Genomic DNA, 15972 nt, shown 5'->3' with positions numbered 1-15972 from the left:
ATGACTGGTTCAGTTACACTTTGAGGCGTGGTTTTTTATTTTCTTCTATTTTTGTGATAACTTACCCAGAGGGAAGCAGAAAGCTCTTGGTAGATGTTTTTAGAAGCAGAAGCAGTGAAGCGGAGAGACCTTGGCATTGGGCAAATCTGGGTTTCAATTCCAGTTCTGCTCCTCCTCTGTGTAACCTGGTTCAGTCCCTTCACTTCTCTGAGCCCCAGGTTCTTCGAGGCACTCTTCACCATATCCCCTGCATCCATGAGTTGCTGTGAGATTTGGGTGAATCAGGCAGGATGAGTGTTTAGCATGATACCTAACATGTCCAGTGAGTAAGGGGTCAGTGGGGACAGCTCAGCAGCTCCTGCCCCCACAGTGGCTGGAGGGGCGGAGGGTGGGAGTGCTGTCTTGAGAGCCTGCCTGCCTGGGCTTAAACCAACTCTGTGACCTTGTGCCTGGGTTCAAACCAACTCTGTGACCTTGCATAAGTCACCCACAGTCCACTGAGAGGTCATGGTGGCCGCTGTCCCATGCAAGAGCTCAGTGTCCCTAGAGAAGCCTCTGCATTATTGGAACTACTTCACTCAGCTCACGTTGGGCCTTGATGCATGTGCGCCTCTGAGTTTCTGCATGTTTCCCCACCTTCCGAGGACCACTCGGCGACTCCAAGGAAGAGTAATTATGCTCTGAGTAATCCAGCTGTCCTGCCACCTCCAAGGAAGCCTTTGTATGGGGGTGGAGTTTGGGGCCTCCACTTGATAAGAGTCAAACTTCTTTGAGAGAAATCAGATTCAACCTGAGCCTTTGACTTTCCGCTAGGAAATTCTGCTTGTGACACATTTAGTGATTTGCCGTGAGGACATGGACAGAGTCTGGTTTCTTGGGTATGCTTTTTTCTTAGACATTTCTTGAGAAGTGTCTTTGAAGTTAGCAATGTAAAAGGTGATTGCTCACCAACCACAAGATCATAACCTCAGTAAATGCGGGACTGTTTCAGATGTCTTTGAAAACCCCCGCTTGGGATGTACATGCTGCTTGTGTGCCTGCTAAGTCGCTTCAGCCGTGTCCGACTCTTTGGGACCCCATGGACTGTAGCCCACCAGGCTTCTCTGTCCATGGTATTCTTCAGGCAAGAATACTGGAGTGGGTTGCCATTTCCTGCTCCAGGAAATCTTCCCGCCCCAGGGATTGAATCCCTGCCTTTTACGTCTCCAGCACTGACAGGCAAATTCTTTATCACTAGTGCTGCCTGGGAAGCCTGCATGTCACTGAAGGAAATCAACTGAAGAGTCTGGAACTGAGCCCGGGGAGGGAGGGGGCAGCTACAGTGGGGTGGGGATTGGAAGGGGCCAGTCTGGGTCAAGTCCTTGACTTGACATTCATGCGCTGTGATTTTGGCCATGTGATTCACCAGCTCCAAGCTGCAGTTTGAAAGTGTAGTCACTCAGTTCAGTTCAGTTCAGTCGCTCAGTCGTGTCCGACTCTGCGACACAATGGACTGTAGCCAGCCAGACTCCTCTGTCCATGTAATTTTCCAGACAAGATTATTGGAGTAGATTGCCATTCCCTTCTCCAGGGCATCTTCTGCACCCAGGGATCAAACCCAGGTCTCCTGCATTGCAGGCAAGTTCTTAGCTATATGAGCCACCAGAGAAGCCCCCATTATTAAATATCACGGTTTAAAAGAAAATGTTTCACAAACAGGAATGGGCCACATAAAAGTGAGATATTATAAAATCAGGTGCACATTATTTGCTTTCTATGTGATCCACTGATCAATTAATTGATTTTATTCAGTTATTATTTACTGAAGTCTTGTGGTATGAGAATAATCGTAGCATTAATATTTATAGAGGTGAAAAGAGTGAGTGTCCCATTTCTCCTTTATTAATTAAGGAGCTCTGTTCATTCACTCATTTGTTACATGTTTATGGATTGGGCAGTTCATGCAAACTTGTGATATTGATATTCCTGTTTAGCACATAGAACCCTAGATCCTTTAGTAAATGCTAGCTACAACTTTATTTGGCTTCCCAGGTGGCTCAGTGGTAAAAAAAAAAAAAAAATCTGCCTGCCAATGCAGGAGACTTGGGTTAAACCCCTGGGTCAGGAAGATCCTCTAGAGAAGGAAATGGCAACCCATTCAGTATTCTTGTCTGGGAAATCCCATACACAGAGAAGCCTGGCAGGCTACAATCCATGGGCTCACAAAAGAGTTGTCATGACTCTTTTAGTTTAGCAACTAAACTGCAACTATATATCTATATCCATCCTTATTTTTGGCCACACCCTGTGCAACATGTAAGATTGTAGTCCCCGGGCCAGGAATCAAAGCGGGCCCGCTGCAATGGAAGTGGCCAGTCTTAACCACTAAACTGCCAGGGAAGTTCCGCTATTGTTAGTAGTTTTATATGCTATTATGACAAGTCTTGGAGAATTAATAAAACCAAGACAGACTCTTTGATTTCTAGAAATTTAACAGATCTCATAATTTAACAGAGGGAAAAAACATAAGTAACTTCCAATGCTGCATATCAGTGGAACACTTGACATATTTATAAGATACTTAGAGCAGAAGAAAAACTCCCGGGAATGGCAGAGGAAGGACTCTTGGGAGGGTTTCCGAGGGAAGTGACATCTGTGTTGAATTTGGAAAGATGATATGAGCTCATCAGGCGCATAAACTGACTTCACTTTGCAAGTGCACACAAAGGGAATAGTGAACAAAGTCAGACAGCACCGAATGTTTTGCTAGACTGCCAAACATGAGTTTGGGGTGGTAGGCAGTAGGTGGATGAGAGAGGAGCCTGGAGAGGCAGGTGAGGGAGGCAGCAGACAGAAAGTGCGAAAACTTGGAGGCCGTGTGTTTTTGTTGTTTTCGCTAGAAAATCAGATAAATGCATTTACCCCGCACAGAGTATCCACTTATAATGGATATTTAGACTTGAAAAAAAAAAAAGCCATTTATTTTGACTTTCCTTCTGTACTGTGACCTTTCTAGATGGACAGTCTACTGATATACTGGTTAAGGATACTATTGAACATTTCAGGTCGGCAGTCCCCCGGGTAGTTCTCAAAAAGCTGCCAGTTCTCAAAAAGATAATGCAAGGAGGGGATGAGTTAAAGAGTGCGAGGATGGAAGTAAGACTTCAGTGTCCAGCTTTCAACATGCCGAGTTTGGGATGCTTCAGGGAGGTATCTAGTGAGTCCTGAATATCTCAGCATGAGGCTTGGGCAAAGGTCTGTCCTGGAGATACTTCTGATAATCACTGGCATGTCAGGGGCATTTTAAGCCTTGGGGGTCATGAGATTACCCTTGGAGAGTATATAGAATGTAAATAGTGAAGGTCAGGGACAGACCCCCAAGGAACTGCTGTCTTTAAGGGAAGAGCAGAAGCCAGAAAAGGAGCTAAAGCAAGCAGCAGGGTATGTGGGGTCATGGAAACCAGGGAAGGGCCGTGTGGTCAGTACCTTCAAGGAAGATGGAGACTGTGAATGTTCACTGGATTAGTCATGAAGGGCCCTTTGCAAATTTCACTGGTGAAGGGGGAAGAAACTACATAGTAGTGATTTGACAAAAATGGAAACTACAGACTTTCCAAAAAATCTTGGCTCTGCAGTCAAAGAGAGAATGAGATTGACAGCTGAAAAGAGAATTGTGGAACATTTGTTGGTAACCACGCATTTGTAGGTCATGAATCACCCATGATAAAGTATTGGAATGTATCCTCCATAGGTACCAAATTTCGCTTGTATTTTCATACAAGCGACTCCCTGAAACCCAGACCCCAAGTTAAGAAACCTAAGGTGACAGGTTGGTTTCATAGTAGAGAAATGTGGGTGTGTTTTCATGCAAGGACTGAAGTGTCAGTGCCGAGGGTAGGCAGGGCGTGTAGGAGAGGTGGGAGTGAGTGTGTAGGAGATGGGGGGAGAGGAAAATTGGAGATGGATGTCCAATTGGCTTCAAACAGCCATCCTTTCTCTCAGGAGAAACAACGAGGGAAAGATGGAAGGCTTCACAGAGAGCAGAAGGGGGACGGGAGTTAGAGCTGATGCCGATAATGGTCACTTTTTCTCTGGGAGGCAAGAGATCAGGCACCTCGTGAGAGTGCAAGGGTCATGGCGATGCCTGGGCCTGAGGAGAACAGGAGACAGGACAACAGCGTCAGGCTGCACGGAGCGCTCAGTGGAGGCTGAAGACTCAAAACCTGTAAAGGCGCCAGTCTGTCTGTGGGTGTTTCTTTAGCTGTGCTCAGGTCGAGACAAGGTGCAGCGGAAGCAGGCCCACCGGATTAATCCAACGGAAGGGAAGCGGGCCGAGAGCACTAGTAGAAGGGAGGTTGAAAAGCTGGACCAAGCCATGAGAGGCCTTGGTTTATGAGGAGCCAGTGCAGATGGATAACCTGGAGGGGTTAGAGAGGAGAAATCATAGTGAAATGAAAGAGCTGATTTTCATGGAATAAAGTATAAAAATTCTGTAAGGAAGGAGGGCTGTGGGCTGTAGCAGCAAGTGGCACTTTGAATGAGTGGCATTGGCACAGCAAGGGAGCTCAGTGCCCTGGCAGAGTTTGGCTGTGGAGGTGCTTGGCTGGGGTGAGTGTAGATACCGTTTTCTGTGTTTGAAGAGGTCAAGAAGCTGAGACCAGAATGTGAAATGGGCCATCTGCTTTACCCATAGATGATAAAGTCACTTTAGCAGTAGCTGGGGTGAAGATGGAAATTATCTTGGCAAAGATAATAGCTGGCAAAGAATTGGAAGAATGTGGGGGAATGACCAGACATCCCTAGTTGGGGATGAGAGAAATACTAGAAGGTTCCATAGCAGAAGACTGTAACCCAAAATGAAGGCAGGGAACTTTATGGCAGGAATCCTTGTTTCCAGGACACAGTGGATAGGAAAGGATGAGACAGGATCAAGGGTTTGCTCTGACAGCAGGGAGATGGTTTCAGAGAGCTGGGAGCCAGTAGGGTAAGACCATGTTGATTTAGGCTTGGATTCTATCCTCGAATTGGAGGGCAGCTCATGTTTGCTAATTTTTCCTTCTACCAAATAAGAACCATCAAAAAAAACCCAAACCAAACAAATCTTTGTCATTTTGTAAAAGGACTTTAACATGCCAAGTCAGGAAGGAAGGGCAACTATCAACATGTCATGCTGCTGCTGCTGCTGCTGCTGCTAAGTCGTTTCTGTCGTGTCCGACTCTGTGTGACCCCATAGACGGCAGCCCACCAGGCTCCTCTGTCCCTGGGATTCTCCAGGCAAGAACACTGGAGTTGGTTGCCATTAAAATTACACTATTTTACCTTCCAGATGGCATTCCCCAGGTGACTCCTCATTCCTGGAAAAAGTACAGAAACTCCCTGTCAACTTTCCTGTTGAGTTTTTGGTTCCCAGAACCACCCTCCACCCATCATGGTGCCTAGTGACTGAACCCATGGCCCTTCTGTCTGTGCCTTCTGGACCAGTGGTGGCAAAGCACAGTGTGCAGTCTGTACAGAACCTCTAATCTGAGAATGGATATGGAACATATAGATAGTATGCAGCAGAGAATGAACGTGGGGCAGCAAAGCTTCAAACATCCACTATCTGGCTTCTGACAGAAAAGTCTTGCTGGCCCTGTTCTAGCCTGAATATGAGCTGTCTTCTCCATCCTTCCTCCCAAGTCCCCGAATCATCTGAGCACATCTTCTCTGGTGCTCCCAGGCCACGTAACCTACCCCTTACTGTGTGACAGCCTCGACCAGGAAAGTGAAGACGTGGCAGCGGTCCTACTGGTACTGTCAATGCTCGTGTTTTGGCTGAAAATGCCCTGTTTTACTAATACAAGGGACAACACATACACCCTCGTGCATTCAGCAACACGGCACAGAGGCTGAAGCTCTGGCTTTGGAGGCCAACACACAGGGGTGAATCTTTAGAAAATGTTACTGAGCACTCTCCTGCGCCAAGCAGTTTGCAGGCATCAATCCATTCATCCCCCACCCTCACCACGTGTCCGAGGCTCACTGCCTTCTCGTGCTATGACACACACTGGGCGCAATGACATGGCACTGGGAAAACCAGGTGGAACACTGGCCCAGCAGCCTCCCCCAACTCCCCCCAAGAGACTGGAAGGATCAAGAGCAAACTCTGACCCTTAGCGTGTGGGAAGCCCTAACTCAGGTGACATCGGGTGGCCAGACGATTCCAGTTTACAGAGTGCAGTTGACCCTAAGTCAGAGCTAGCAGTGGGCAGAGCTTGGGACTGGGGCAGGCAGAGTGCCCCCAGAGTGGCCCTGCCTTAAAACACGCATGCAGTGGTGACGAGAACAGTCATGCATACAGCTGTGTATAAATTAAGTGAAACAACACGTAGCACAGCACAATGTGTCTGGCAAATAGGAACTGCTTAAGAAACTTTAGCCATTGTAATATGACTTGGTAAGAGTTATCATTAGGCTCAGCATTTCTGAGCAACAGGGTGCACAGCAAGCTCACTGTGAATCAAGGAATGGACTTTTTTGCTGAATATTTACTCACTGTATTAGTTCAGGCTATGTAACAAAATACCACTAACTGGAGGCTTAAACAATAGAAAATTAGTCTCTCCCAGGTCTGGAGGCTGGACGTCCAAGGTCAAGGTGCTTGCAGGGTGGGTCCCTTCTGATGGCCATGAAGTAAGAATCTATTCCAGAACCCTCTCCTTGGCTTGTTGATGGTGGTCTTCTCCCTCTGTCTGCTGATCGTTTTCCTTTAATGCCCACTTCTAGGACTTAATTTCCCCTTTTCATGAAGACCCCAGGCTCTTTGGATTAGGGACCAGGGCTTCCCTGGAGGCACTAGTGGTAAAGAACCCGCCTGGAAATGCAGGTAGATGTAAAAGATGTGGGTTTGATCCCTGGGTTGGGAAGAACCCCTGGAGGAGGGCATGGCAACGCACTGCAGTGTTCTTGCCTTGAGAATCCCATGGACAGAGGAGCTTGGTGGGCTACCATCCATAGGGTTGCAAAGAGTTGGACACGACTGAAGCGACTTAGCACAGCAAGCACTGATGACCCTATTTTAAGTAGATTACCTCCGTAAAAGCCCTGTCTTCAAATAGCGTCCCATTCAGAGGTGCGGAGGGTTAGGATGAATTTGAAGTGTGAGTCTTGGAGTGGAGGCGGGACACAGTTCCACCACAGTACTCGGCACCATCCCTCTGCTAAGCTCTGGAGGCGCAGAGTCAAAGATGAAAACATGCCTCCTGGGGAGCTCAAAAGTAAGTATTTAGGGGCTGAACAGGGGTAAATATGTCCCTGGATACTTTTATAGTGTTATAAATGTTAAAATGGGTCCAGTAGGGTCTGCTTTAAATGTCAGGCATTTCTCTTTGAAGATACGCGAGATGGATAGTTAGCTTTGGTCCCATTTTCATCTCGCAGATGATTGCAAAATAACAAGGGGTATCTTTTTTCTTTCTGTTATCAAAGGAACATCTAGGGTTTTTTTATGCTAATGAGGGTAAAAATAGCCCAGTGTGACGTGGTTCTCACTTGAAAGACAGTGTCTGGTAAGAAATGAGGTTGTCTGAGCTGTGGTCCCGTCTTATAATGATAGCACACAAGTGTCTTCATCAGCTAGAGCTAGTGGCCATAAAACTGTGAAAGCAGTGTCAACAACCCTGTTACCCTCTGTTTATGCCAAGGTCACGGAGGACTGCTGGTGCCTGAAATGGTTTTCCTGTCTGAAAGCCTTGTCCTGTCTGAAAGACTTCAAAACGTTGATGTTTTCCCCCAGCCAGCCAGCCTGGGCATGGAAACCACCTCTAATATTTCCTCAAGCTTTTCCCATATCCAGCATTGATAAGTGTTGAGGAGCAGAAAGGAATTCTTGGTTCTTGACTGCAAGAAAAACAGTATGAGCCCTGGCTTCTTTTCAGTGCTTTAGAGTTTCTACTTTTTATCTCCATTCTTGGTGATTCTTAAGAAAATCCCATCAGTCTTTTCATTTAACAAATGGGTCTGTGATTATTTGAATGTTGGCGAGGTCAGGCATTCGCAACTGGCTTGACACTTCTGCCCTTGGATCTGATTAAAAATCATTGAAAGGCTCCTTGCCCTCGTTTTGAGAGGCGAAGCCCAGAATGGATGCTTGCCCTTGCTAACACAGTCAGCAAGGGACAGACCTGCTCCTCCTGTCTCCACACAGGTCTGCAGTTATGTGGGCATTTGTTTTGTTATGGCTATTTTTAACACCTGAAATTACTCTATTTGAACCTTAACATCAAAATCAAACATTTCCTTCTTTAACTGACGTCTATTTGGAAAGGGATAAAGGAAGGCAGGAAGACAGGAAAGCAAGAAAAGAGGAAGGAAGGGAGGGAGGAAGCGAAGGGAATGAACTACGGTTTTCAATATTTTGGTGGAAATCTTCAAATGTATTTTAGTCTAGTGATTTAAGCTTAGTCGACATTAAAATGGAATAATGCTGCCTGGAAGGGAATGGAAGGGCCCTGGTGTCACACCGAGGCCTGCTCTACCCAAAGTTGCAGGTCTTGCTGTCCCCCTACCCTCAGCCCCACCCCATCTCAGCAACGCTGTGGTGTGCAGGGAGACATAATCAAATTACCCGGAGACTTCAAAAAATTCCTCCTGCTTTCGCCTGATCCCGCCATGCCAGCCTTGTCCCAGGACCCCTGGTTTTCTGCCTGGGGGACTCTATCAACACCTTCCCTCCCACCTCTGGCCCTGGGACTCCTCAGTGAGTCCATTGGCACGGGGGACCCAGGCCACGTGCCTGGCACTGAGGCCTGCTGCTGAACACAGTGACATTTGGAAACAGCAGCACTTCGGGGTTTTGTGAGCCCAGGAGGTCCCCGAGGGAACCCATTGCTGGCCTCACCCTCTGTCCTGCTCTGCGCCCCACACCGTGTTCTTTCTTTCCTCATGGACATTTTCCACTGGATGCTCTGTTGTCTAACCCAGAAATCCCATGGTCTTCATCACCTTCTCCCTTGCCCCGTCCTGTCAATTCTGCCTCCTCAGCCTCTCTGGGAACTGTCCTTTCCTTTCCACTCCAAATCTTTCTTTCTTGGCCACACTGGGCAGCTTGCAGGATCTTAGTTCCCCGACCAGGAGTTGAACCAGGCCCATGGCAGCAAAAGCACCAAGTCCTAAGCATTGGACCGCCAGCGAATTCCAATGACTTTCTTTTTTAAATAAGTGATGCTGGCAATGCGATTTGTAAAATACATTTTACACAAGGGAAAAAAACTAATCAACAAACCAGAGGCTGCATTTCAGGGGAGACTATCCCTTTGGGTGAGTCTGAAAGCCACCGCTGCCTCATTCACCTGGTGAATTAACCAGAACCCTTGGAGTAAACTGTGGATGCTGAAGCTGAAGGAGCTGGGCTCAAGCTCAAGCATCATCACTTGTCGGCTAAGCTCTTTGCCTGTGTTTCTGGATCTGTTTGCTCGCCTGTAAAATGTCCACATAATGGTGCCCACAGCATGGTTTACTGTGAATATTAAGTGGCAGTGGTATTGCTGAGTCCTCGACAAATTAGTGAACTCTTATGAAATGCTACCAAGACTACCCAGCTTTCATGCTTCACTATGATTTTGCATTCACAAGGGACTTGCTGTCAGAGTTTTTCATGAGGTGCATATAGAACCTCAGATGTTGGATTCAGCATGGCAGCAATGATTCACCCAGGGGTCCTGTGGGCCAGGGGAGGAGAGCTGGTGCCGGGTGGGGCAGAGAGCTGGATCCAGGCCCTGGGATGGCCACTGATGAGCTGGCTCTCACTCTGGCAGTGACAGTCACCCTTTAATTAGAGTGCTTTCCCCTAGACATCAACCTAAATGTGGGGGGCAGCCAAAGCTTCCATTTTAAGACCATAATTGGCAGGTTCAGTCCTGAAACCCCACATCATAAGTTTTCTCTGAAATTCCCCTGTACTCACCATCTAATAATATGTGCCTCAGATCAGCCGTGTTACAGAAATGCCACTTGCATTTGCTATGGAAATAGCAACACATGGAGGATGCTTAAGAAGATGACAGCCCTAGGGTTCCTGCAGGGAAACCAGGTCCCAAGTTCAGAAATACATGCTTTGAGATTCTGAAACATCCCATGGCTCCAGGACGAGTGTGGGGGTCTCACCTTCCTCTTCCTGAATCCACGTGAGATCTGCTTGCATTATTTGGCCACTTCTCTGAGTACACCTTTTTTCCTCTCTCTTCTTTTTCTTCCTTCCTTCCTTTCCTCTTCTTTCTCTTTTCTTTTTTTTTTTAAATTAAAAAAAAGGGTAGTGGTACTCGATTGTTTTGCTACTCTATTTATCGTTCTAATTTTAGTGACCCTCAGTACTGTGGTGTCAAAGACAGGTTCGAGATAAAAGCAATAAGCTTCCTCATATAGCTAAGAGCATGGCGTTAATAAAGGCAACAACCTTTTCCTATCCGAGGATGGTCTTCTGGAGAGGATGCTCACCATGTGGGAGGCTCAGAGGGATGCAAAGGAGCACTGACTTGGGGCCAAGAGGCTCTATCTCGGGCTTTGTCACCATCCAGCTGGCATTGAGTCGGTGATGCCATCCAACCATCTCATCCTCATCAACTACCTGTACATATATAAGCCCTCCCTCCTGAGCCTCCCTCCCACCCCTCTAGGTCAGCACAGAGCACCGAGCTGAGCTCCCTGGGCTGTACAGCAGCTTCCCACTAGCTGTCCGTTTCACACATGGTCGGGCATATATGCCAGGGCTACTCTCTGTCATACAGAGTGAAGTAAGTCAGAAAGAGAAAAGCAAAGATCGCACGTTCATGTGTATATGTGGAATCTAAAAAATGGTACAGATGAACCTATTTGCAGGGTGGGAATAGAGATGCAGACGTAGAGAATGGACTTGTGGGTACAGCGGGGGGAGGGGAGGATGGGGCGAATTGTCTTCATCTTTTAAAGAGGATGTCTTGGCTGGGGTTTTCCAGGAAAGACTCCGAGATAGAGCTGCATGCAGACAGTTTAGTGCACAGTGCTCTTGGGAGCAACACATGTGAGGCAGAATTGGGCTGGTGGTGAAGTAGAACGTGGATGCAAACCAAATCCTGGCCCCACGGACGCCTCAGTGAGCGGTGAAGCTGAGTTGGCCCCTGGGGGTTGTCCCATCTTGGGGCCAGAGAATTGGAACTTTGGAGATCCACCTGCACTAGTTTGGGGGTGAAGGTTGACTCTGTGGACTGAGGCAGCTGGCCCAGTTCTAGGTAATTCCTAGGGAGGGACTTGGCCAGCAGCCCCAACCACTTGGGGAAATGAGAGCTTTCCCCAGCTTCCCAGCACTTGGGGAAATGAGAGCCTTGGCCCTGAAGGCAGCCTACACAGTGCATCACAACGCACCATATGACCAGCACTGGGTGTGTGCTCAGCCATGTCCCACTCTTTGTGATCCCTTGGGCCCTGTCAGGCTCCTTTGTCCATGCGTTTCTGCAGGCAAGAATACTTCAGTGGGTAGCCATTCCCATTTTCAGGGCATCTTTCTGGCCCAGGCATCAAACGCTATTCTCTTGCATCTCCTGCATTGGCAGGCAGATTCTTTCCCACTGCGCCAACCAACACTGATGAGCCTGTTATTATCATGGTTGCTGGCATTATTCTGATTTTTGCATTACAACTGTGTGTGTGTGTTGGTCACTCATTCGTGTCTGACTCTTTGTGACCCCATGGACTGTAGCTCACCAGGCTCCTCCGTCCATGGGATTCTCCGGGCAAGTATACTGGAGTGGGTTGCCATTGCCTTCCCCAGGGACTCTTCCCTACCCAGGGATCAAACCCGGGTTTCCTGCATTGGCAGGTGGATTCCTTACCATCTGAGCTACCGGCGAAGCCCATAACAACTGTACCATGATGTTTTTCTTATCCTTTCACATTCTCTCTCATTCCCCTGGAAGCTGCTCAATAGAAATGCCCATGTTTTTGTTGGTTCATTTGTTTTGTTTTTTAACCTCTGTATTCCCTGGCTTGAGCACATAGAAATTTGGAGTTTGGCTCATAGAAATCATTGAAAAAATTGCTGTAGAATGGAGAGATGGATAAAGGAGTGGGGTCACACGAGAATGGAGACCTCCAGAAGCAGCCCTGGGGCGCCCTTTGGGAACATCGTGTGACGCCCCACTGACAGTCCCCTTCTTTCCCTTCCAGTCGCTCTGGACTCATGGCAGTCCCTGGCCCTCTCTGCAGTGATTGTTGACCCATCCATCAGGAGCTTTGACGTTGCGCACGTCAGCACCGCTGCCATGGGGAACTTCTCTGCGGCCCGAGACCGCTGCTTGTGGGGTAAGGGGAATGTCCACCCTCTAGGTAGGGGATGGAGTGGGAAGAGGGTCCTCTCACACAAGTGCTGCTGAAGATTCTGACCTCAGAAACACATAGGAGACCCCAAGATCACCTGGGGTGTCTGGCCAGAAGGATGTCACCTGGGGGAGGAACCCTGGCTGGGCTCTTCTCTGTAGTCTCCTCATCCTCCTGCAGAGTTGACCCATGGCCAGGGTCTCCAAGAGGCTAAGCCAGCCAGAAAATGAGCAACACTGAGCCAGGTCAGAGGAAGGATCGAGGAGGCTAGTCTGAGACGGGGGAGATGGGTGGAAGCTGTGATGGCTGTCCTCAGATGACAGGTGCCTGGTCATGACAGTGAAGAAAGATATTGTTCTGGCCAAGTTCATGGGGCAAAGTGAAGACCTGTGTTGTGGTTGTTCAGTTGCTCAATCGTGTCTGACTCTGCGACCTCATGAGCTGCAGCATGCCAGGCTTCCCTGACCTTTACTGTCTCTCAGAGTTTGCTCAAACTCATGTTTGTTGAGTGGATGATGTCATCCAACCATCTCACCCTCTCTCCCCCTTCTCCTGCCCTCAGCATTATTCAGTGCTATACAGAGAACTTTATAATAGGCAAAGCTGTCCGCAGATGCCTACTTCCTTTAGAGGGTTTTGGTCACTGGTATGCAAACAAAAGCTAGGTGACAACCTGATAGGAAGGTTCTACAAAGACTTTACTTTATGAAAGAGATCAAGATTAGATAACATTTGTAAAAGTTGAAAGTCGCTCAGTTGTGTGGATTCTTTGCGACCCCATGGACCTTACAGTCCATGGAATTCTCCAGGCCAGAATACTGGAGTGGGTAGCCTTTCCCCTCTCCAGGGGATCTTCTCAACACAGGGATCAAACCCGGTTCTGCATTGCAGGCAGATTCTTTACCAGCTGAGCCAGAAGGGAAGCCCAATTATGCTTCTGCAATTTTGAGATTCCATGGATCTCCTCCTCTACAAGGCTGGATAGCAACATGCACAAATTACAGACAGGGCTGCCATGTACAGTTGTATAGGTTGTACACTGTACAACTCTGGGTGGTGCCACATTGCAGAGATTAGGCTATGAATAAGGGCTGTAAGCAATGCACGGTTTGCTCAATTGAATGAAACATCATTATTTTCACAGCTGTTCTTAGGACTAAATATCCTAATGCCATGAATCATTTAAACTGTCTAGGGCAGGATCTGGTTTACATGGGAAAGGACATAACCCTGATGAGGCAGAAGGCAGAGGGAGATGAGGCTGAAGAGGAAGGCATGAGCTAGAGCATGAACAACCTTGTCCTGTATGACTTAATTCTGAGGCCAGTGGGGAGCCATGAAGGTGCTTTAAACAGAAAAAGACAAGAGCATATTTGTGGATAAATAACCAAAGAAAACCCTGATTGTTGTATGGAAAATAGATTGATGGGAGAGTTGAGTCCCCCACCACCACTGTTTTATTCCAAGATTCTAGCGCTGGGCCAGGTGCTAAAATGAAGGAGTGAGTGTTTGTATGTATGCATGCATGCATAATTGGGTAGATTAATGGGTGATGCATAAGTGGATGTGTAGATTCATGAAGTGTGACTGGATGAAGGGTGTCTAGCGGGCTTATGCTCTGAGAAACTGTGACTTTGGGCTGACCCTGAAGGAAAGTGAGGAGACTGCAGAGGAGTGCTCACCCATGTCTTCTCTCTCAGGTGAATTCCTTCCTGCCGGGCACCTCAGGTTGTCTTGGGACAAATGGAAGAGTGGGTGGATGGATGATACACAGATTCACGGATGTATAATTACATGAATGGATGAGTGGAGGATGCTTGGATAGATGGAATGATGCACGCATGGATTCATGGATGTATGGTTAGATGGCAGGATGAATGGATGGATGGACGGATGGATTCATGGATCATAATGGGATAGATGGATCAGTGGATGCATGGATTTATGAATGTATGGTTGGATGGTAAGACAGAGGGTTGGATGGATGGATGGATGAACTGATGGGTTCACGGATGCATGACTGGATGGATGGATCAACGGATGCATGGATTCATGAATGTATTTTTGAATACTTGACTGAGATGATCTCTCAGGCTCAATCCCCACCCTTCTTCCCCTCCGCAGAGTGTTCCCGCCACCAGGACTGCCTTGTCACCACTCTGCAGACCCAACCTGGAGCTGTGAGGTGTATGTTCTATGCTGATACCCAGAGCTGCACACATAGCCTGCAGGCCCAGAACTGCCGACTTCTGCTCCACGAAGAGGCCACCTACATCTACCGGAAACCAAGTGAGTGCCAGCCTGTGTCTTTGCAGACATTCCTGAGGGACTGGGTATGGCTGGGAGGGACTGTCGGAGCATGAGGTGACTCATTGGCGGCGGCTTTTGAGGTTCTTAAGGAAAAGTCAGTCAAAGTCATCTTAGGCTATGTGGCACTTACATGTGATGAACTGAAGGAAGACAGAAAAGCCTACTTCTGACCTAGAACTTCTCTGCACTGTCTGTATTCATGACTTCTTTTGAGTTATAGAAGCCATTTTGGCATTCGAGTTTTCTGCATAAAAAAATTCATTAGGCCACTTTTTAGTACTGTTTCAGAGTTTATAAAGTTGTTTCACATACCTTATCTTGTTGGATCCTCATGTTATCCTGTGAGATATCAAGATAAAGGATTGATCCCTTTCTTAGAGACCAGGAGACTCTGGTCCAGAGAAGTTAGGTTACTTCTCTGATTTCATACAACTAGAGATGACAGAACAGGGACTTGGAGCCAGGTCTCCTATCTCTAGAGGCAATCCTCTCCCACAAAACTGCGTTGCCTAGCGACCATATCACCATCACCAAAGAGTGTGGTTGTTCCTGGCTGGGTTTGGTTTAGAAACATCCAGTAACATGTTATCATGTGTCAGCCCTTGTGCTGGGTGCTGGGGATGCAGGGGTGAAGCAGGCAAGGAGCAAGCAGCATATAATTACAGCCTAAAGTAAAATGATATGAGCTATAGAACAGGAAACCCAGGAGCCGAGGCCCTGGGGGATACCCCCTCACTAGACATGCTTATGGGATTGAATGAATAACTTTTTAGAAATGTTGGCTGAGTCTGCCATCTTATCTTCAAGAGCAGATGTTAGTGATCTCTCTCTGTAAAGAGTCAGATAATAAATATTTTAGGCTTCACAGCTACAAGTCTCTGTTACAGCTACTGAACTCTGCTGTTGAAACAAGAAAGTGGCCACAGACAATAGGTCGATGGGCATGGCTGTGTACCAATAAAACTTTATTTATAAGACCAGGTAGCAGTGGATTTAGCCCCACCTTGTCCTCGAGTATTAATGGTCCTTCAGGGCTGTCTGGATCCAGGGATATCCTCTCTCCCCCTTTCCTCCACCTCAGTGTTTAGATCAGGAGAAGCTCCCCAGGCTTAGGAGTGCTTTGATTCCTATAAACTAAGGTCTTGGGCCCTTAATCTTAAGGCTAGCCTTCTATTCAGTTCAGTTTAGTCACTCAGTCGTGTCCAACTTTTGTGACCCCATGGACTGCAGCCAGGCTTCCCTGCCCTTCACCAACTCCTGGAGCTTGCTCAAACTCATGTCCATTGAGTTGGTGATGCCATCCAACCATCTCATCCTCTGTCCTCACTTTAATGTCCTGCCTTCAGTCTTTCCCAG

At 47.6% G+C, this 15972-nt stretch overlaps 1 protein-coding gene across 1 annotated transcript in view; it reads left to right on the top strand.

Moving 5' to 3' along the window:
• TG (thyroglobulin) overlaps nt 1–15972 on the top strand; it is a 231795-nt gene that overhangs the window by 99220 nt on the left and 116603 nt on the right. The window contains exons 36-37 of the mRNA XM_069599831.1: nt 12157–12291; nt 14431–14595. Of these exons, the coding sequence (XP_069455932.1) occupies nt 12157–12291; nt 14431–14595 (300 nt within the window). The remainder of the gene's footprint in view (nt 1–12156; nt 12292–14430; nt 14596–15972) is intronic.

This window comes from Ovis canadensis, chromosome 9, assembly GCF_042477335.2.
Source record: "Ovis canadensis isolate MfBH-ARS-UI-01 breed Bighorn chromosome 9, ARS-UI_OviCan_v2, whole genome shotgun sequence".
NCBI lineage: Eukaryota > Metazoa > Chordata > Mammalia > Artiodactyla > Bovidae > Ovis > Ovis canadensis.
The sequence above is the reverse complement of the archived record's forward strand: the minus strand, read 5'-3'. Positions and strand labels throughout refer to the sequence as shown.